We start from the raw sequence: 23,228 nt of genomic DNA, 5'->3' as shown, positions 1-23,228 counted from the left end.
ACTGGGAAACAAAAGCACAGTATCCATTTACATATTACAAGAAGAAGGTAGGCAAAAGAAAGTTCTGAGACTGGAATAGAGTTGTTAAAAAAAATCAGCAGCTAGAAAGTATGTAAAGCAAAAGGGTGAGGGATGGGAAACCAACAGAGCTGGAAGGGATAGCACAGGTGAGTGAAGGCGTCAGGAGAGCCCATCAGGGAATAGAGGGTGGCCATCACAGACTTCAGACTGTGGTAAAATTACAGCCAGATAAAAATCATGGCTCTGGGACTGTGAGAGCTAAGAAGTTGCTCAGTGTGTGCTGGAAGTTGGGGAAGTTCTGTCCATCAAGTCTGTGGCCCAGCATGTCAGGAGAGATAGGCAGATATCTCTCAACAAGATGGACAATGCAAGCAAGGAGCAAAAGGATGGGACCAGGTGCCCAGGAAAGAGTATTGTGGTAACTTCTGTGTGGTCACCATACTCAGTACCCTAGGAGAACATAAATATTTACATCCCAAGACTCTTTATACAGCTGCAACAAGATAAAGACAGGGACTGGAATGAGCAGTGATGGGGAGGACAGAGATGAAAAATTAAGGTTAGAGTTTCATGGATAGACTGCAACAGACCAGACTCCTCCATTCCCCATTTCTCCTGCTTCTCCAGATGTTGCTAATTGAATAAAATTAAGATAACACATGTAAGAAACATCCACAGCCTTGGGAAGCCCACCTCTCCAAGCTCTCTCAGAGGGAGGGGCTAGCTTGTGGCTCACATTACTGGGCCCCTACTCATTGTTGACCGTATCACCTCTGCCTGCTCCCCGCGGCCACCACTGCTACCACTAACGTCTTCTTGCTATGCTTACCACTTCCCACCCCACAAATGCATCTGCTGTCCAAAGTCATGACACTTTGAAAATAGCTTTAAAAATGCTAAAGTAGAACATAATAGTTATGTTAATGAATAAATTATATTTGTAACATAATGAGACAGACAGAATGCAAATGAATTATGCTGCTAAATGTTTTCTATAAATATGTCAGGGACTGATTTCAAATGTGAACATTTCTGGGTACTGCAGTTTTTATTTTTTTCTAAGGAAATATTATAACTACTCTTTTCTACCAGTTCTAACAAAAATATTTAGAAAATACTGCTTTATTATTTAGTTATTTTGAGATAGGGTTTCATGCAGTCCACACTAGCCTTAAGAAATCTCTTTGTAGCTAAGACTGGTTTTGAAAACTCCTGATTCTGATTCTCCAGTCTCTACTTCCCAAGTGCTGGGGTTAAAGGTGTGCACAGTCATTTCCCACTTAAAATTGTGTTTTAAAATAAAGTTTGTTTTAAATATTAAATTTTCTATGGATGCATAGCTTTTTAATACAAAATTAGTGCATGAGGATATTGATTAAATCTATATTTAATAATTCTCCAAATAATCTCAGAACTAAAACTTTTTATCCAACAATTCAAATTCTGAGATCTCATAGTTAAAAACCCAATTTGGTCTGAAATTTTAACACAATTCTTAAACTAATAAACTTTTTTCCTTGTAAAATCAGTGGGTTAGATGATTGATTCTGCTGTTTGCATGAATTTATTTGTTAACATAGCTGTTGAACACTGAAATATTATATAGCAGGGAATTTACTTACATGGTTTATCTTCTATGACTTTTCTTTCAACAAAAATAAAGTTGATTGATAAAGATTTTGCTATAGTTTATGAATTCAGGGGGTGGTAGTAGAGGGGAATATGTGAAACTAGGGTTAACTTCAGTCTTCAGTGTTTAGTAATTATGTAAAAATATTAGCCACATAGTAAATGGAAACAAACTTGGAACATTCCAGAAAAACATGAATATAATCAGTTAATGATAGATAATAATTTTTCTTGGGAACCTGCCTTATGGCTATTACTATGAATGGTGATTTGCATTCTTACTTTACTAAAGCCACTAATGAGGAATAAACTCTTTGTAACACCATTCTTAAAATTTATGCTGCAAATTTTAAAGTTTTAAACTAAGTAATATTATAACATAGAAATTAAGCTTTTCTTCTGTTGATTAAAATGTTCAGCTTTTAAAAAAATACTAAAACTTCAAGAGGATGATTGAAGAGGCTCCTTATAGAATTGGTTACTTGTAGGATCCACAGGAAAATGATTGCTGAAGTTGCCTACAGAAGGTGAGACAGTCCTTTGGAGTTCCTGAAAGAGCCTGTCAGACATTCTTCAGGACACAGAAGAAAGTGACTGACAAACTGCCAATACAGGAAGAACAGTCTTTGAAATTTCCTGTTTCATGGAAAAGTCTGCTGAATTCTATGGGCCTGTAGGCTGAAGATGGATGCCCTAATGATACAGAAGAACTTTGGGTGACTGTCTGGGCAGCGAGATGTCTCTGTCAACTCTAGAGTTTTAGAAGTTGCCTACAATGCATTTCCTGTTTACTTAGGTAATATTATATTCTTCTGGAGTCTTTGATGGAGTTGAAGAATAGATAGTTACAGTTTTCCTTAGGTATGATAAAAGATAAAGTAGATATAAATATTGTAACTCTAATTCTTTCTTGGTAACTGTTTTGTTATATGTAATCTTGCTATGTTAAAGTTAAAACCTTCCTTTTTGTTTAAACAGAAAAGGGAAATGGTGTGGGAAGTCCTTTTGTATATGTGTTGCTTTTATTGGGTTATGAATAAAAAAGCTGCTTTTGGACAATGGCTTAACAGAATATAGCCAGGCTGGAAATGATAGAGAATAGGAGGAATCAAGGAGAGGCCGTGTAGCTGCTTCCAGAGACAGATGCCTCCGTTGGAGCCTGCTGAAACTTTGCTGGTAGGCCATGACCTTGTGCTGATGCACAGATTAATGGAGATGGGTTAGTGTAGGATGTAAGAGCTAGCCAATAAGAAGCTAGAGGAAATAGGCTGAGCAGTAATTTAATCAATACAGTTTCTATGTGGTTATGGTCAGGGTAGCCAGGAATGAACAAGTGGCCACCTACTACACATAACCACGTGTTAGAATTATTACAGGGGTACTCCAGTATTTATCAAGGGGAACTCTGCTGATTAATAGCTAACTTCATGTTTATTAATAAATCCACTTCATGTTGACTTATACGGAAGAAAGAACCTCTGGACAGAATTTCTCTAAACAAGTTATTCAACAGGATGTTATGAAATACATAAAGCAAGACTACCAGGTATCTAGATGAGACTGAGATACTAAGTCTCAGAAATGCTGGCTATATTGAGAATGACCATAGCGAAAACTTGTACAATTTTAACCTGGGTACTAAAATGAGAGGAGCAGGTGGCCTGTGACATAGTGACTGACTTAAAAACAGAAAGAGAAAACTCAAGAAGTGAGAGCTGATGGCAGCTTACTTGTCTCGGCCATGCCAAACATCATCCTGCTTCTTAAATTGATGCCCTCGATGCCTGGTGGGTGTGGAAGATGGTGATGGTGGTCCAGGTTCTGAGTCTTCTGAACTTTGATCTCCAGAGCTGTTGACATCGAAAAGATGTTCTTCTACTGCTGACCTGATGGTTCTTTCTAAGAGTCTAGTTAAAAACAAACCACCAAGTTAATGGAGCAACCAAGGTTACCAACGAGTTCCTTTAAAAGAGGCTCCATAGTTCAGAAATATCTCTTTTTCCCAATGAAGGCATTTAGTTCTTCATGAGCAAAGACAGAACAGTATGTTCATGTAAAACAATTGCTTATTGCATTAAGTTAAATCATATTGAGTTAAATCACACCAGGTAGTTTGTCTCATTTTGTGAGTCTGTAGTGACTGAAATGTTCAAAGCAGATGTAGCAGCGATTGGGAGGATGTCAGGAGATAAGAGCCACTTAAGGAAAGGTAGAAGCAGAAAATTTTCACTATAGAGCAACAGTTGAATATCTTTACAAAGCACGGTTCCTCCAGATGCCATACCAGTTCTGCAGAAGGTGTCGGTCTGATTTACAAAGTAAACTGACAAAAGTATTTTAGAATACCTAGTATATATTTAGAATTTCATTAAGATAAAGTTATATAGGAATTAGTAGTGTTTGGGGTGGGGGACCCTCAGCTCACCAGAACAATTACAACTCAAAGGCACGGCGAATTGCTTTACATTTATAATCAAATGGTGATTGACAAAATTAAAACTGAGTTCACACGAACACATCCCAAAAGATGCTATTCAAATAGGAAGGATAGATTTACTTTATTAAATCTAAGGAAAAAAAAGGTTACGCACAAAAGGCCAAAACAGTGCACCGTGAGATACAAAGAGGATAGTTTTGCCCATTGTCACTGCTCTGCCTGCTCCCACAAAAACTGTGGCGGAATCATTCAGTGTATCTAAGCAATCAGTCAGCATTTAGTTTAATTCTGAATAAGCTGGTATAGAAATTCTTAATCTACACTACACTCCTCAATGATTGCTTTTTTACTATCTAAAATATTCACAGGTTTTTTGTTTATTTGTTGTTTGTTTTTTAATAGCTAGACTGAAGGGTACCTTTCTTTAAATAAAATGGCTTCTGCTTGCTTTGTTTTGAGACAGGGTCTTGCTATGTAGACCAAGCAAGTCTTTAACTCACAATCGTACGAAACCACTAGCCCAATTTTATCAAATCGTCTTTAAGAACTTCAATTTAAATTTTGCCAAATAGACAGCTTTATTAATTCTTAATTAATTTTTATTAAAATTACTTTAAGACAAGGGGCACATAAAGCCTAACTGAGGTAGTCACTGCAACTTTTTGTATTCAGTGCCCAAAGGGACTCACCCGTGTAGGGAATGTAAATAAGTTAGCATCACATAGAGAGTAACTCACAGTGGCACCAACTGAACGAGGAGAGATTATCAGGCACAAGATGGGCAAGAACATGTCCATCTTCGTTCAGTTCTGGAATCTTAAAGGTTTACAGAGCCAAAGAAAGTTAGTTCTGCCCTTGTTTGCTTCCTGAAATAATGGGGAAAATCATTTGAGATTCCAATTCTCTCCAGTCAGTGTTTCTTTCTTTTTCTTTCTTTCCTCCATATCCCACCTTCTCCACATTTAACACTAGATTATTGCCTGAGGAAGATGTTATGAGTAGGTTTCATGTGTCCCAGAAAAACAAAACAAAACAAAGCAAAGAGGTAGGGGTGACCAAAAGGCCTTTGGAACACAGACTATTTATCTAGTGAAGTGGAGACTATCTAGGTAGTGTATTAACATTCCTAACATGTCTCTTGGCATTGGGGAGTGTAGGAATTTAAGTTCTACCAGGCTGAGGGATGCCAACCTGGAGTCTGCCTGGCACTGTACCAGAGGTCCTGATCGTGCCTAATCAAAGAGGGGCAACTACAATGGGATGCTGCCTGAGGGACTAGCAACAGGTGCTGTCAGAGGTCCTGACTGTGCTTGGCCAGTGAGTGGCGACCACACAAATCCACAGATTGGAACGCCTGGGTCCTGGGAGGGTATATAAAGTTCTCCCAGTTGCTGAATAAACGAGTCTGCAGCTTCTCTTTCACCCGACTCCCATCGTCTATGTTGTTGATGCCATGCCTTCTCATCCTCTCTCCCAAGGAAGCCCTTCCCTGAGGTAGCCCTTAGGGCAGAGCAATAGGGGAGATGAGCATGAACATGGCAGAAAAGATCCTGTGTTAACACAGCTTGCACTTCTACAGGGCAGGACAGAGGGAACAGTGTGGCAGTGTGCCATCTGTTAGTGGGTCAGGAAGAGATTCCTGGAAGGGAGGAATCAAAACATCAAAGTTCTAGCTGGGCAGTGCACAGCCAAGATGAACGTCTGTCACAGAAATCAGATCGGTCTATCTCAGCAATAGAAAGTCAAGTGACCAAGGAACCACGTGCAATGAGGTCAGAGAGGCAAACAAGTGCAGATAGCCCAGCCAGGGGCAGTGCAAAAAGCAGAGACATCCTTAGCCTACATGCCGCTAGCCTCTGAGGGAAAAAGAATGTTCCAGGCACAATTACCCCGGCATTGCCACTGCTGTGCAGAGAAAGGACGTGGTGCCACCACAACTTTGCTTTCATCCTGCATCCCAGTAACAACACAAATAAAAGGACTGCAAAAATCCTCAAAGGCAGGGCCAAGGCTCACTCTCTATCCCACATTAACCCTGGGGATGGCACATTGCAGGCACTCGATGAATGTCACCTCAGTAAAATGAATGAAGTGTGGAGAAAAGCCATGGCTAATGCTTGAGCTTTACTTCCATTCTCCACAAGCTGCCTCCAGGGAACAGAGATGGCTTTGTAAACGTTAACTGAACCTGACATTATTTCTACTGAACTAAACCAAGAGCTAATAGTGCCAGGCATAGTGGCCCACTCATCTACAATCCTAGCACTGGGGGACAGGCAGGACTGCGAGTCAAGGGCCAGCATGGGCTACATAGTAAACTGAAGGCTCACCTAGTATACGTAGTGAAAATAAAAAAAAAAAAAAACCTAGTTGGTAGTTTCACATGGGGTAGGGGGATTGTGTGTAGTTACAAACAGAGCTACTTTCTGGAGATGAACGGCTTAAAATCCACTGCTTGTTTCCTATCTTAATCTTCTGCTGTGGAATCTTTCTGTACACTGTGAAGGTGTGTCACTCTGATTGGTTAAATAAAAAGCTGAACAGCCAATAGATAGGCAGGATTTTCAGGCACAGAGGATGCTGGTAAGAAGAAAGGGGAGACATGAGGAAATGCAGAGAAAGCAGCATGGGCAGTGCAGAGTGAAAGTAACTGAGCCACATAAAAGAATGAAGAGCAAAAGGTATGGGTTAATTTAAGTTGTAAGAGCTAGTTAGAAACAAGCCTAAGCTATTGGCAGAGACATGCTCCAATCTTCCAATTCTACACAACATTAAAATTGCTGTTTTTCTTCATTAATAAATGAGAAAAGGCATAAAGAGCTTCAAAATATGAAAAAAATAACTTACTCTCCAGTTGTTGAAACATTGCTGACTTGAGATACATGAGCACTGGGAAAAGAAGCAGAGAGAAAGAAAATCAGGTCGGCTGGGATCAGAGATAACGAACCAACATCTGAAGGGACGCTGGGATGGCAGAGCCAGTCAGGTCCCATGGAATCCTTGAATATCACCAGCCAGGGTAGGAGCTCCCCCCCTTGTGTCACGCAGAGGCAGCTTGTTGGCTTCTTCCAACACGGACCCTAGAAACCACTGCATAGCTCTAAGCCCGATGCTGCATTTGGGCCTTGTGGCCTTCTTTATGGTGCAGGATGATTGCTGATGACTGCCTATCACCCGTCACAGGCCTGCAAGCATAGGTGTGTTTCTAAAACTGCTCAGAATTCACGGGGGTCAGCAGGGTCCAGAGGGGACAGAGAATAAGGAACTGGCATTGTTTTCTACAAAACCATTTCCAACCTGTCTTTTCCACAGGTTCATGTTCCTCCCTGCACTCCTCAAGATGGAGACTGTTAAGTTCTGTGAGAACACACTGTAACAAATGATCTAGCATGTTCAGCTGAACTTTTATAAACTTCTATTTTCTGAAAAGCCTGGTTCCTTTGGAATAATTAAAGCAATTATTCCACATCACCCATACACACCCATCAGAGCCCCTCCTGCTGGGGGAGCTCCATGTTCACCAAGCCAGAGGAGAGTCTAGTTTCAGCTATCTGAAGTATCTGTCATTACTTCTTCTGGCCCTCCATCCCAACCCTATGCTTGGTCAAGATCCAAATTTCTATGCCCAAAAAGGAAGTCAAACATTGAGTATATTGTTAAGTCTACCAAGCCAGTTTTGAGAAAGTGGCCTCTCCCTTTCTCTTCCTACCTTGCAGAATACACAGGAAGAAGATGAAAGTGAGTAGCGATCACTACTGGTTGCTGCAGTTCAACCACTGTAAATGATAATTCATCTAGGGTCATATGTTAATTCATCTGGGGTCATATGCTAATTCATCTGGGGTCACTTCCACACATTAATGTATTGCTTCAGAATCAAAATTCTTCACGGATTTTGAGAGGACAATAATCAACTTTATATGGAAAAACAAAAAACCCAGGATAGCCAAAACAATCTTATACAATAAAGGAACTTCTGGAGGCATTACCATCCCTGACTTCAAACTCTATTACAGAGCTACAGTAATGAAAACAGCGTGGTACTGGCATAAAAACAGAGAAGTCGACCAATGGAATCGTATAGAAGACCCGGATTTTAACCCACAAACCTATGAACACCTCATTTTCGATAAAAGAGCTAAAAGTATACAATGGAAGAAAGAAAGCATCTTCAAGAAATGGTGCTGGCACAACTGGATGTCAACCTGTAGAAGAATGAAAATAGACCCATATCTATCACCATGCACAAAAATCAAGTCCAAATGGATCAAAGACCTCAATATCAATCTGAACACACTGAACCTGATAGAAGAGAAAATGGGAAGTACCCTACAACACATGGGCACAGGAGATCACTTCCTATGTATAACCCCAACAGCAGAGACATTAATGTTTTTACTTTTAAACGGGATATAGAATTTCTTGTTTATGTAGGTTGGGCATGATTTTAAGGAATGTAACAAGAGCATATTTTCCATTGAGAAGCAGAAGAGGCAAGGTTCTGGTCGTCGCTCTGGAAACTAGATGAAGTCTTAGGCAGGCCGCTGATTAGCTAGGCTTCGTTGGGCTGGTGTCTTCATACAGAAAATGAAAGGCCTGGCTAGTAATATCTGTTTAGCTCTAAAATTTAGTAACACTTTCTCAGATTCAAGTGTACCACCCCCAAATTTAAGTCATTATAAAAGATTAGAACTACAGTTAGTTTTATGGCACTGTTAACAGTCAAGCAATTTTATTAAATATCAAATGGCTGTGGCCAAGTATCCAGCCACCTTTACAATTCCATGGGCTGTGCTTAGCATTCAGCAATAAGAAAATTTAATACAGTAACAAGGGCTGCTTTTAAAGCTATGGTTCATTCAAGGAGAAAATTTAAGGCATTGCTATAAACTAAAATGCCTTTGAGCAATAAAGTTAACGTATAACATATTTTCTTTATTTCATGAAGCTTTTAAACTCTCTCTATAAAATAGGAGCTAATATATTCAGTTTCATTACCATGCCCGGTGTTAGTGATGATGCATCTGCATGTTCTTTTGGAACAGTCATTTATTAAACTAGACTCTGAACCTACAAGCTCTATGTGTGCTCTACAAGCTCTACAAGTGTGTTCTGTGGTACACTTCTGTTCCTTTAGTCCTTATTTCTATTAGCAGAATCTAACCTGCATTTTCTTAAGATAATTAGGCTTAGCAGCATTGGTCTCTAGAATTTGCATGTGCTGAGATGTGCAGCTGCCTGTTGACAGGTGAGGTTTCTATTAGAACTCTTGGTTTGAAGAAAAAGAAAATACACACAGACACACACACATACATGCATCATGCACGCATGCACACACACATACGCATAAAATCTTCAAATCTGCAAAATTAGATAAAGATACCCTGAGCTGTGCATCCTCTCTTGGTTCATTGTGTTCTCTTAGGTGGCACACCAAGTCCTAAGGACAGTACCACCACCTTAACAAAACCCACAAGCGCTAACGGAATTGCCATTTCCCTATGGAATGTAACATATACACTTATTTGATTAAATAAATCAACAAAGTGGTAACTGAATAGTGGCTTTCGTTTTGTTTTGTTTTGGTTTGGTTTTTCGAGACAGGGTTTCTCTGTGGTTTTGAAGCCTGTCCTGGAACTAGCTCTTGTAGACCAGGTTGGTCTTGAACTCACAGAGATCTGAATAGTGGCTTTCTCAATTTTACGATCTTCATGCATTCAGCAGAGTGTCACTCTTGAAAACACATTCCATCTTCATACTTATTCCCTTTGTTTTATTTAGCCTTTGGCCATGATTATCACAGGCAGAGGGGTCATGTGGCATTTTTATAGCTATTATCTTAATATTAGTTGTATCATCTACAAATGGTTGATATTATTAACATCTTGAAGACAGTTTGGTTTTAAATATAGTGTACATAATACTGTACATACCACATGGACTATATACTAATGAACAGGAAGAAAAATATTTATATTCATACTCTCTTATGTCACACTTTCTATTCTTTTAAATATTAAGCATATTTGAAAGGGCATAATGTAAGGAAAAGAGTTTTAGCTTATGTTCTACTCAATACTTCCCAGTCTGCAGACATCTTTTGTTCAGCTCTTTTTGATATTTGTTTGTTTTGAGACAGGATTTCTCTGTGTAGCCATGGCTGTTCTGGAATTCACTCAGTAGAGCAGGCTGGCCACTAACTCACAGAGCTCCACCTACCTCTACCTTCTGAGTGCTGGGATTAAAGGTGTGCGTCACCACCACCCAGGTCTTTTTGGGATTTCTAAGGAGTTCTCAGTTTTAGGTACTTAGTGTATTTGTGCCTAAAAAGAAATACAGATTTTTTTTTTTTTAGTTTTTATAGTCTTTTATAGTTTTTTTTAGTTTTTATAGTTTTTTTAGTTTTTATAATAGGTCATTATTAGCCAAAAGTATTAAATGTAACAGAAAGGTTATATAGATACTGGGCCCATTTTACAGATTGGAAGTTGATATTCAGGGAAGCTGATCTCACTTTGTGTAGTCTGACATCTTAGTGTCCTCACAAAAGATGCACATTATTCTCAAATAATCTGCTACTTCCAGAAAATTCTGGAAAAACACCTGTTAATAGTTACCCCCATTAGAATATATTATGAAACTGCTTCAAAAGATTGAGATCTTTGGCAAAGAGCAAGCAAAGCATGAATTCTGGGGATACTGCAGCCATTGGCAGGAGAAGGTTTAGGATATATGTCTTTGTTTTCTTGCTGTGTCTCTTTGTAAATTTTGTTACGGATGTATTACTGCATGTGCAGCCTCCATGTCCATATGGATTTACAAGTTTATTTTTGTTAACAGAAGAGTTTACATTTACATGCTTTGATGCCATGCTATTCGGCACATATGAGTTTGCATCTTCCTTTTTTTTTTTTTGTTTTTGTTTTTGTTTTTTTTCGAGACAGGGTTTCTGCTTTGGAGCCTCTCATAGAACTAGCTCTTGTAGACCCGGGTTGCCTTGAACTCACAAAAGTCTGCCTGCCTCTGCCTCCCAAGTGCTGGGATTAAAGGGGTGCGCTACCACCGCCTGGCTCTAGTTTGCATCTTTCTCAGCTGGATAGTACTTGGTACATTTGTTTTGCCCTCTGATGTACCTCTCAATGAGCAGGCTAAATACTATGACTCCTACTTCACTTTCCAATCATACGGTTTATTTCTTAGACTTCTAGAGTTTTCAGCCACAATCATCTCTTCGGATATTACTTCTTCCATAGTTTTAACTTTGCTCCTATTCTTTTTCAATCTGGAAGAAATTCTCAGATTTCCTCTTAATTATAAATGTGACTTTTAATTTTAGCTTACGGTTTTTAAATTTAAAAGAAAGTACCTATTTTATATGTGCGTGCGTGTGTGTGCCTGAGTGTATGCATATGTACTACATGAACGCAGGAGCTCAGAGGTCAGGTGAAGTATTGATTCCCCTGGAACTGGAAAAACAACTGCTAGCCCCCATGTGGGTGCTGGAAACTGAACCCAAGTCCTCTACAAGAGTAGCGACTATTCTTAACCACTGAACCATCTCTTCCACTTTTTTTTTTGTTGAGAAACTCATACATGAATACTGTGTTTACATCATTTTCAACATCTCTCTCCCCTGCCTACTCCTCCTGTGACTCAACTCCCTCTCAAATTCACGACTTCTTCTTTGTAAGCTTTTTAAAGATTTATGTATTTTATTTTAGGTGTATGATTGTTTGGCTTGCATGTATGCATAGACACCACATGTGTGCTTAGTACCCAGGGAAGGTAGTGAATATCCCGGAATTGGAGTCCTGTTGACTCCATTTAGCATTGCTTCTATGTACTCTTGTTTAGGGCTGATCACCTGGAATTGGATAACTTATGAAGTTCAGTCTTACAGAAAACTGATTCTTCTTTTCTCATCAGCCATTAGTTATTTGTAGCTATTCATCTAGGGGCTGGATTTTGTGAAATTCCCCCTGTCCACATTGGCAAGTCAACTGATGTTGTCATTATACAGGTCTTTTTTAGGCAACCATGATGTTGAGATTTCATGGGTGCAGTTTGGCCAGTCCAGCAAGATATTCCCAGTTGTGTAATAGTGGCACTTTTATCTTGAGGGTAATCAACAGCTATCTAATAGGTCTTAAGACCCTGGTTAAGAGTGGAGAATTAATACCTGGTACCGTCAACCTAGTCAATTCCCCAGGGCTCGAAAGGTATTAGAGGAGAAGTTAATACTACCATTTCCTAAACTATATTCTAAACACTTATACCCACAGGCCAGTATAGCTTTCACCCCTAAAACAAAACAAAACAACTTTGCAACAAATGAAAACTATTATAGAGATCTATGTACTATACTGATGAAAATGTCGAGAAAGAGTGACCATGGGATGCCCAGCTCCAGCTGATGTATCCATGACGCAGCTAACACACCCAAAGCTCAAGGAAAATCACAGAAGAGGGTTAAGAGCCAGAGAACCAGGATATCTGCTGTATAGTGTCTTATACTTGGTTTTAAAAAGTATCTGATCTCTACTGCTTCTCACAGTTTTTTTTAATGCACTTGTCATGCCAATTTAACCAATTAAAGTGTTAATGTCAACGCACTTCCAGACCTCTTTGTCTTTCATTCCAGATCTAAACACGTGTTCCCAACAGATTCTCATTAACATTCAGAGAGGTTGGTCAGATGCTTGAGAATCTTTTGAGAAGATTAACGGTATTGCTTTTCAAGCAAAACATTGTTTTCATATTAAATTTTCAGGGAGGATCATCTTTTCCTTTAATGTGTAATTTTGTTTGTAAATCCCAAATCATTTCTTTGTGTTAAAGAGTTCTTAAGGGGCAACAGTGGATCAAGACACCATTTCCAAATAACCTGGGTGAGCTGATTCGTTCTTAGTTCATGTCATTGTCCAAGTAACTGTGGGCAAATGTCCCTGCTGACTAGAGCCAGTACACGAGTCTGCCCTAGGACAATGTGCTAAGCTTTCTTGGGCAGATTTGCTTGTTTGCTCCACTGTTAGAAGTAAACTGGAGAAACCACACACACGCGCACACACACACACACACACATACACACACACAGAGAATTAGTTTGCTTTTGTGCAGTATATACTTTGAAGCACACTAAATCCAATAATCCTGCTGCTTTGAGACCTCTTCCAAATGCTTCGGTTAAGTAGCCAACGTCCCAGGGGTATCCTCTCTCCTTTCCATTGTTTTGTATGTAAGTATTCTAGTCTTTGAATAGATAGTGAAATTAAGAAGCTTGTGGTGACAGAGCGGTGAAAATGAGCGCACAATTATGTTCTGATGACTCAGGTCTCTGCTCCATTGGGGGAGCTCCACTTGTTTTTCTGTTCAGGGAAGCAGACTGTAAAAGCACTCCAATTCTGCCCTCTCCCAAACGTTTTCTTTCTTTTTCTGGCTATCTACCTCGACCAGAAAATGGAACATGAAGACCTCAAGGTGCTCATTCATGAGCAGTCTTAGACTCCCTAGCTTTCTCTGTAGCATCGGCTCTATGTTTACAGCGTTTCTAAGATCCTTAGAATTTAAGAAGGAATTTTGGAGTAGTTATATCAGTGGAGGTAGTCAGTCACCTGCTTAACTACAAGCTTTTATGTTACTCCAATTCAAGTTCCTATAGAGAGAAGCTAATATGAAGTCATGGAAGGGAAGAACTGAATGGCAAGAGATTTAGGCAGAATGGATAATTTTTAATAAGGAAATTTTTCCTTTGCTTTATCCTGCTACGGGAGCCAAGGGAGCCAAAGGAGAAAAGCATTAAAGTTTTATATGGCCTATCTTTCTCAGTAGAGTCCAAATACAAGCCTATAGTTTTCATTAACATTGAAAAAACTGAGTGCAGAATCTCTATTTACCTCTTACTATGCAAAAAATCTGAGCAATGATGCTCATATATCAAGAACTCAGGACCATTTTTTTTTTCAAAACTACCAAAAAGCATTATAGTTTCTTATCTTTGGTCATATTGGTAGGCTGGTCTACAACTAGGTCTGCACATGAAAATCTCCTATGACACATTTCAGAAATAGTTATCCAATCAATCCTTTGTAAGGTTTAGATTCTTAGACAGGGAGAAGGAATGTTCAAAGAGTTCTTCCTGCTTCAAATCTGTTGGCATTGATATTATCATAAGGGGAAGTTAAGAACTGTTGGTCAGGATGGAAAAAAACTGAAACTTGATTTTGTACTGATTAGTAATGTAAACTGGTGCTGCTTGTATGCCAAATAGTATATCCCTAAAAAATAAGCCCCCCAATTCTACTTTTAGGTATATATATTTAGTAGAACTGAAAGTAGGGAGGGACTTGAGCTGTCAGTTTGAACAACCATGCTCACAAGCTGTATCATTTACAATAGTCAAAGATGGAAGGAACTTAGGTCAGTGAGATAGCTCAAGTGGTAAAGGCACTTGCCAATAAGCCTGGCAACCTGGGTTCAACCCTTGTGAGCTTCCTTGAAAAACACCGGCTACCTGAGCTTTGGGGGTACTAGGTTAAGAGAAACAACAGCCACAAAATGATAAATTTTGCAAGCTCTACTTAGGTGAGATGTCTAGAGCATCAAAGATATGAGACCAAGGCAGAATGTTGGTTGCCAAGGGCTTGGGTTGAGGGGGAGTGATGAGGAATTAACGGTTCAAGGGCACAGAATTCAGCTTACAAGTTCTGCAGTTTCTAGTGATGGGTGGCAGTGATGGGTGCCCAACAGCAGAATGTTTAAAGCATTACTCAACTGTACATTTAAAAAACTGAAAACGGCAAATTTTAATGTCTATGTATTCCACAAAACATCAACAATACTTAAAATAGATGTGACTTGTAAATGTTATGTTATTCGTATCAAACACACACACACACACACACATACACACACACACACATGCACGCACACACATAAGCCAGCTCATGGTACTACACTGAATATTAGAAATGGGTTAGATCAATATGTAAGAGCTAGCCAATAAGAGGCTGGAACTAATGGGCCAGGCAGTGTTCAAAAAATACAGTTTCCGTGTAATTATTTCGGGGCATAAGTAAGCCATGCGGGCGGCCGGGTGCCGGGGACGCAGCCCTGCCGCATATATTACAACAGCAGCTGAGCTCCACAATTGCCATTTCAGCTTAGAAACATTATTCTGGTCAAAATGTATAGGTAAAAAAATAATGATTTATGCTCCAAACTGTTCAAACAGACTTAATTTCTCATCTGGTTAAAAAATTAAGTACATACTAAACAAATATCTTATTGGTTTCCCTCAACAGCCTGAAACAAATTTAGACACAAATAAAATATCTGTGGTATACACTTTAAATAATTCCATGATAATCAATTTGTTTGTTTGAAGACAGGGTCTCACTATGCATCTCTGGCTCTCCTAAAACTCACTGTGTAGATCAGGCTGCTCTTGAACTCACAGAGATTCACGTTTCTTTGCCTCCTGAGTGGTGGGATTAAAGGCATACACCATCACCACCATGTCTGGCTGATAATAAAGAGCTTTGGAAAACACTATCTTTCAAAGACAAAAATTTAAACTAATAATAACCCAAATTTAAAATTAAAGAAATATAATGAAAAAATCACAAACATACAAATTATAGCATAAATTAAGATTTAAAAAAAATCTATCTAGAGATGCTTTTAAAGTTGTCTACATACAAAGACAGGAGTTGTATGATCTAATTTCTAGATGTCTCCCTGTTTATGGTAAATCCAGGACTTTGCACATTTTCCCACTGGAAAACATATCCAGCCTCAGGTAAATTTTTAACTTGAATGTATTCAATGCTTAAGGTTTTCAATATTAACTCAGCAGTTCAGAATCTTACATAAAATGATAGGTCTAAGGCTTCCAACAATTAAAAATGGACAAAATCCTAGAGGAGGATCTTGCATCCCAAACAACTAACAAGGAAACAAATCTGTCCGATATTGTCTCAGGACAATTAGAAGATGGACGAAACCCTGAGCCTGACTTAAACTTGGGCTGAAATCTAAAAACTGTCAACTCCAGAGTTCTCAGGGAGCATTGAAAAGCAAACTTGCAAGAACTGGGTCCTTACGAGAAGATGGGTTGCGCTTGCATATCAGGGACAAGCCTGAGAAGCGTCCGGCTGGTGACAACTCAGTAACACTGGCTACAACTTGGCAGGCCCCTGAAGGACAGAGCTCAGACTTAGATGAAGCACAGGCCACACAGGCCGTCCAGGTATTTGTATGGAGCTCAAAGGTAAAATCTGGTTGGATGGGCACCAGGAGCTTGAAGGTAGGTGGGTTGGGAGCAGGGGGAGACGAGGAGAAAGTGGAGGGGAAGAGCCCTAGTTCTAGTGGAAACCAGCTCTAGAAACCCAAAGCCAAGTTTGTAGACACTGAGAACTCAGACAAATGGAAACATAACTAGCAGCAGATCCCAGCCAGATCTGATCAGATGCCAGGAGGAAGAATGCAGACAGCAACAGGCAGAGCGGGGCATGGAAGAACATCAAGGGTAAGTTGCTTTTGATGTTAATCTGATCGATTGAGTCGGGGGCTCCTGTGCTTGGATCCCAGCCTAGAATCTGAAAGAGAACAGTGTGCACACACCTGCCAGGAATGTTCCCTGTGTGGCGTGCACAGGCATGTGTTTGTTTAGCTGAGGTGTTACGAAGTTTTGCTTCGCTTTCGTTTCCCTAATTGTTTCATCAGAGCTGGTTAATCCCAAGGGAGCAATCTGGGGAACAACGACACCCACGACCAGCGCAATAACTTGACACATGGTGGTAGCAGGTGTTGCTCTCTAGTTAAGAGTTCCTTTCCCTTCAAACAAAGACACCGGCTCCATGTAGAGTTAGGCAGGCTAACGAGGGACTGCAGTGGACACTGAACTGTTACACAGAAGGTATTTACTTAGACTTAGGGTGCGGGCACTGATGTCTAACAGTCTTGCTTTATTGCAGAAAGGTCTGACACAAATGAAATGCCCGGGAGAGAAACACAGGGCACAGCGTGACCATGAAGAGACCTGGGAGTCACAGAGGAAGAAATTCTGTCTCATGGCAGTGTGGCAAGGTGAGGAACACGGGCCCCTTTTGGTTTCTGCTCCTGGGCCTTACTCTCTCCTCTAGCCAAACCTAGACCCTGAGGCCTCCATTCATGTGGGGCCACCTCCTTCCAGGCCCTTTCTTCATTTAGTGCCTCACATGCTCGCTAGTGCCTCACACCAATTGAGAACCAGCGGCTAGGTCTACCTGTGTGATCTGCCTTGATGGACCATCCACTCCCCTTCCTCTGAGACCAGAGGACTCCTTTGCTCTGTCATCCATCTGTCCTGGTCTATTTCTTTCTGTATGAAGGCTGCCTACTCCCCGACTGCAGCCTCCCGAGTTCTCTGCTCCACTTTATGCTCATCTTCCCGAATTAATTCTGCTACTGGTCAGCTGTTCATCCCCAACCACTCTGCCTGACTCCTCATTGATGGGTCTGCTTCTGCTGAGTACCTATCTCAGCAGATATGCCTCATCTGTTGGTTGGTCCTTCCTCCCCTTAAGAAAAATCTAGCAAATGAACACTTTCAAAATATAATATATAGCATTCAGTACTCAGTATTACTCTTTGAGAAAGAGGCAGGTTACAACTTTCAATTCATCTTTACTTTCTACAAACAAAACATTACTTTGAATGTAAAGAAATGAGTATTTTTTATCACTTTAAAAATCACTGAGGAATTTGTGAGTATTGTAATAATGACTCTGTTATGGGCATTGAGTCAGAGGTCTTGAAAGTAATAACACAATAAAAAATGGGAGTCGTAGAAACATGAAAATATATTAAAAGCAGCTAAGCGTTATTCACTTATTAGACATGACACGGAAATGTGCACGTTCATCAGTAGACGTGTCGCATTTCTAGTTAAAAGTACCCAGTAGCGGTTAATAATAATTAGCAATCAGCTTTCTTTCTCCCACTTAAATACTTTACAACAGAATAGCAAGAAAGTCTGCCTCAAACTAGCCAGGCAAATAATTATGGGGGTGGGTTCCTGCTTTCTCAGTAGTTTTTTTTTGGTTTCATATCAAGAAAGAAATTAAAATAAAAGTTAAGATAAACTTGTACCAAACTAATCCTTATGCTATTTTTGAGACTACTATACAATGTTACTCAGAAAAGAAAAAAAAAAAAACCCCAAACTCCTTTTGGAATTTTAATTACAGGTTAAATAATTACTATTTTTGCTTTTGTGAAACAACTGTGCCGCTTACTTTGAACTTCCATTGTCTGAAAACAGCGCCTGCCAACTCTTCTTTGTCTGCTGTGAATGTAGGCTTGTAGGAATACTCATTCTTGACGATCGCTTTTATTATTTTTGTTTATTTATGTGTATGCATGTGTAATGGCATGTGTGTGAGTGTGGTGTGTGTGTGTGTGTGTGTGTGCCCAAGATCAGAGCCCCTGGTGAGGGAGGTACAGGAGGTTGTGAGTCACTTGATGTGGGGGATGAGGAACTGAACTCAGGTCCTCTGAAAGAGCAGCAAAGGTTCTTACCTGCTGAGCTATCCCTCTATGAATTCATTCTTTATTCCCAATGTCCTCACATTTTAGTGTTTATGACAATATTGAATACAGCAAGAAGCTTGCATTCAGAGCCCAGTAAATACACTATAAACTTTCTTTTATCCTAATTTACTTTCTAACAATTTTATTTTAGATTTTCTTTTAACTTTATGTGTGTGGATGTTTTCCCTTCATGTATGTATGTTTGTGTCCAGTGCCTGGGGCCCTAAGAGGTCCGCAGTGGGTATCCAATCCCCTGGAACTGGAGTACAGGCTTCGGTGGACTACCACATGGATTCTGGAATAGGACTCAGAAGAGCAGCAGGCACACTTGACCACTGAGCCATCTCCCCAGCTCCTTCATCTTACTTTCATTCTACCAATCGAGAGGTTTTTTTTTTTTTCAGACAGATATTATGGCAATATTATAGTCTAGGTAATGAGAAAAAAAAATCACAGTTTCATACTGTAAAACACCAGTATATACTTTTGAAGGCTTAACCCATTTTTGCTATCTATCTTAAATACAGTAAACAAAAATAAAATTCAATACTACTTAAAACAGAGACTGTTGTCCCCCAGGATAACAAAATTAAGACAGTATGAAAACGACTTTGAATAGGTGGCAGGATCCAGTGATCCAGTCCTGTGCTCTCTGAAGCTTAACCGCCCTTACAAGCCAGCGATCACTGATCAGTTTGCCATTACCACCCACGTTTACATAGTGATCTGGGAGTCACTATAGACTTCTGGGATGACACCTTCACAAGCCCACAGTGACTGCACAGCTGAAATTGCCCGTGATCAGAATATGCAGATTCAGTTAGGATGAAACCAGGATTTAAAAACAACAACCTCTGGTGGGCTGCCTCAACCCGAAACCTGTTACACAGTGTGCTGGAGGGCAGAGCATCAGGAAAGCAGTCACTCGGCTGTGCCTGGCATCCTGTGACACATTTCCAAACTATTGAAATGAAGTCTGAATCTAACTCAGTGGTGATTGCAACAAATTCGGTTGAAAGAAAATAAATCATAGGTAAATAAACAAGTTAGGTGTTACATATCTTGATATTTCCTTTAAAAACTAGACTTTAAAATTAAGGCAAGACTAAAAAGCTCAGCAATTTAGTTTATGTGGTTGTATGATATTCTAGCACAGTGGTTCTCAACTTGTGGGTCGCAACCCCTTTGGGAGTCAAACAACCTTTCCATAGTGTCACATATCAGATATTTACATTATAATTCATAACAGTAGCAAAGTTGCAGTTATGAAGTAGCAACGAAAACAATTCTATTGTTACAGGGTCATAGCACTGGGAAGGTTGAGAACCACTATTCTAGATATTTTAGAGACCTTTGAAGTGGGAGGGTAAGAAAGATATGCAATAAGGAAGACTTGGTTCTAAATCCCAGTCGGGTGGCTCATACAGAGAAGATAAGGCAATCCAGTGACATGGCAGGTATCACTTACTAGTGTGATTTCACCTAACTTCTGTCCTGAAGTCTGTTAGCTTAACCTGATGCTATTAATGGTTGTTATTCTGGACCTGCAAATGCTAGAAACAACTCTGAGTTCCATAAAATTGCTGAGTATTTAGTTTATTGTTTCACTACTCCCCCCCAAAATGAGCTAGAAGAATCTAAGGCTTCTTCAGAATGCTGGGGACTGTATGCACACACACACATGTGCGCACGCGCTCACACACACACACAGATGCATGAACATATGCATGCACATACATGCACACACACAGGTCTCTGTGTGCCAGGACTGAGCCTAGGACTTTGTGTATGCTAACAATATGGTGTGTGCCTGGTTTTTGTTCTGTTTTGTTTTGTTTTTACTTTGGTTACATACTGCCTAAGCAGCAAGTAGTTTTGAATCTAAATGCTGAGTCTAAAATAAAAATATCTCATCCCAGTCTTTTCAATGATATGAAACAGTAAAAGCAACATCCCAGCACCACAAAAAAAAGTGTGGTAGCACATGATCTTGGGACTCCAGAGGTACAGGTAGGAAGATCAAAATTCAAAGTTATCTTTAGCTGCGTAGTAAACTAGCTAATCTGGAATATATAAGACTGTCTCAAAGAAAAGAAAAAGATAGAAAAGAAAAATGGGCAAATAAACCCAACAGTACCTTAACTCACCTTTATGTCCTATAGTAGACCAAAATAAGACAAAATAATAAATAAATACCTCAAATAGAAAGGTGACAAAGGTCGTTCTTCTTCCTGTGAGCTAAAAGAAAAACAAACGGTGAATTAATACGATATCTATTAAAAGCACATGTAAATTTTATGAAAATTCTGTTGTACTTGTCACAAATTGTGGCATATTACCGCTGATCTTGTAATGGATTCAAATTAACAAAACCTTCTCCCTGGGATCTAGCCAGCCTAAATTAGTTCTTCAAAGAAGCCAGCCCATTGACGTATTCTCAGATAAGCCTAAAGCAGAAGTAATTTATATCACATTTCAAGAAGCAGCTTTTTACTATATTGTCCAACAAGTTTATTCAAATACTCATATATTACACACATCCTCTACAAATTATTGCAGACACAATTATTTTAACAAAGCTAATTGCAAAAGTAAAATTAGCAATGAACTATCTCTGTGAAGTCATGGGCTAACTGCAAGAGTGAGTTCCTCGCAGTGAAAAGCTCATCTCTTTAGGCAAATCTCACGCCATTTCTTCTTCCGGGGCTTCTCTGCTAAGTAGAACCTGATACGGATATCAGGGGCATATGTAAAGAAAATTCTCAGCACAGTTCAAGCTCCTTAAACAAACGGAAATAAGAGGAAGCTTAATATAAAGGTATTTAATTTTTTAAATGTAAAATACATGCAAGAGTTTTCCTTAACATGTTTTCTTCTAATAGACTGCCTTTTGTTATAAAAGCATAAAGTGAGTCTCTCCTGCTTGTTTTCTTCAGCATCATTCATGAAAATGCAAATGCTGGATTCAACAGACAATATTGACCTGGAAGTCAACAAGATTTTACTACAGGAATGTAATCTCTCTCTCTCTCTCTCTCTCTCTCTCTCTCTCTCTCTCTCTCTCTCTCTCTCTCTCTCTCCCTTACCCACACACACTTGTCCTAAGAGTTGAAAAAAAAGTTACATTTTAACTAGAATAGGGTGTGTACAATTTGACACACTATTTTCAATCTCCTTTGATTTTTGGCCATTTTTAATCTTGCTCAGCTGTTCTATTGCCAGTGTTGTCAACAATATTGCTGTTCATAGCATCTTCGTGCTTTATGTACACATGCATACATACACAGGCACAATTTAGCTGTACACTTCTTCCCATGTGAGGGGCGATGGATTGCTTCGTTGCAGAATAATGTGGATGGGCTAAGGGCAAAGCTGGTACCACTCAGCTGGAAAGTATAAGAGTTAGAGGTGACCACGTCTGGGAATAGTCAGGTTGGCTGCACTGAAGCTATCTGGAGCAGTGTTTTTACAGGGAGCTAACTTCACACAAGATACCTTACGTGTTTGACTTCAAACTCTTTCTAGAAAGCATTCGACAAAGCAGTTGCCTTCGCTCTCTAATCAAGGACTCTGTATTAAAGAGATACTGTGGTCAAAACTGCCAGCAAAGCTACCAGTACACACTTGTAATGACTTCAAGGTACAGGAGAGGAATATTGCCCCGTGTTGTGACGTGAGGGTATAAGTCTTTCTCAGATCCGAACTCCTTAATGCTCACACGAAACAAGGCACAGTGAATTCACATGCTTAACATAATGTATCGTGTGGGCATTAAATTGGCCAGATATTTTTTAAGTGCTAAGAGTTTGCAGGCATGTCCAACCTCCTGACAAGTTCTTCTGACACTGTCACCTCTAAAGTTCCCATGAGAAGCAGGCAATGGATTTACAGTATCAATCCCAGAAAAGCTCCTTTTTATGTAAGTTTATAACTTTGTTTCGAGCCATCTCCAGACCTGAGCTGGGCCACATTTCTAGATGGTATCGAGCTCAGCACAAGGCTGGCCTTCCACCAGTGTTCTTGTCGGTGACTGCTACACGTCTTTGTAGGAAACAGAAGCAGTCTCCCACATAAATGGAATAAACTACTTATTGCCTTTGGATCCTCCTAAAGACTATTCCTGAACTTGGACTTTGCTTTCATTTATCCAGAAAAGCTGGCTCAAAGTGGGAACAAAACCCATCCAAGCAATGATGAGAACAGGTAATAGAAACTGGACAGGTAGGGCAGAGACTGCAAAGCATCAGGGCAGAGAATGCTTTGGTGGGGGATGCGGATGCTAGTTCCTGGGCTGCTTGTCTTTTTTCCTTGGTGCAAACTGTGCATGAGAATGCCAGTGAATCAGAACTCAAGACTGGGCCACCTGGACCGACTAGCTCATCCTCTCCCTATGCCTCAGCCCACTGTGTGCTGTAAGTTCTTTAAAAAGATCCCCCAAACCGGCAGCTTGATGGGGTCCCACCCACAAGGACCCTGCTGCTACACAGGAGCCCTGTCTTCACTCTCTCGTAAGACAGTGTAGACCAAACTTCTCTCTAAAACTTACCCTCTGTGGTTCTCAAAGTTCATT

At 39.9% G+C, this 23,228-nt stretch overlaps 1 protein-coding gene across 1 annotated transcript in view; it reads right to left on the bottom strand.

Moving 5' to 3' along the window:
- Positions 1-23,228, bottom strand: part of Fam13a (family with sequence similarity 13 member A) — an 88,624-nt gene that overhangs the window by 51,495 nt on the left and 13,901 nt on the right. Inside the window, exons 2-4 of the mRNA XM_057770136.1 lie at positions 20,855-20,896; positions 6,935-6,976; positions 3,381-3,557 (exon numbers count right to left, since the gene is read on the bottom strand). Of these exons, the coding sequence (XP_057626119.1) occupies positions 3,381-3,557; positions 6,935-6,976; positions 20,855-20,896 (261 nt within the window). The remainder of the gene's footprint in view (positions 1-3,380; positions 3,558-6,934; positions 6,977-20,854; positions 20,897-23,228) is intronic.

Source organism: Chionomys nivalis, chromosome 1 (genome assembly GCF_950005125.1).
Source record: "Chionomys nivalis chromosome 1, mChiNiv1.1, whole genome shotgun sequence".
In the NCBI taxonomy this organism is placed as follows: Eukaryota; Metazoa; Chordata; class Mammalia; order Rodentia; family Cricetidae; genus Chionomys; species Chionomys nivalis.
Note: the sequence above shows the minus strand (reverse complement) of the source record. Positions and strands in the feature narration are given on the sequence as shown.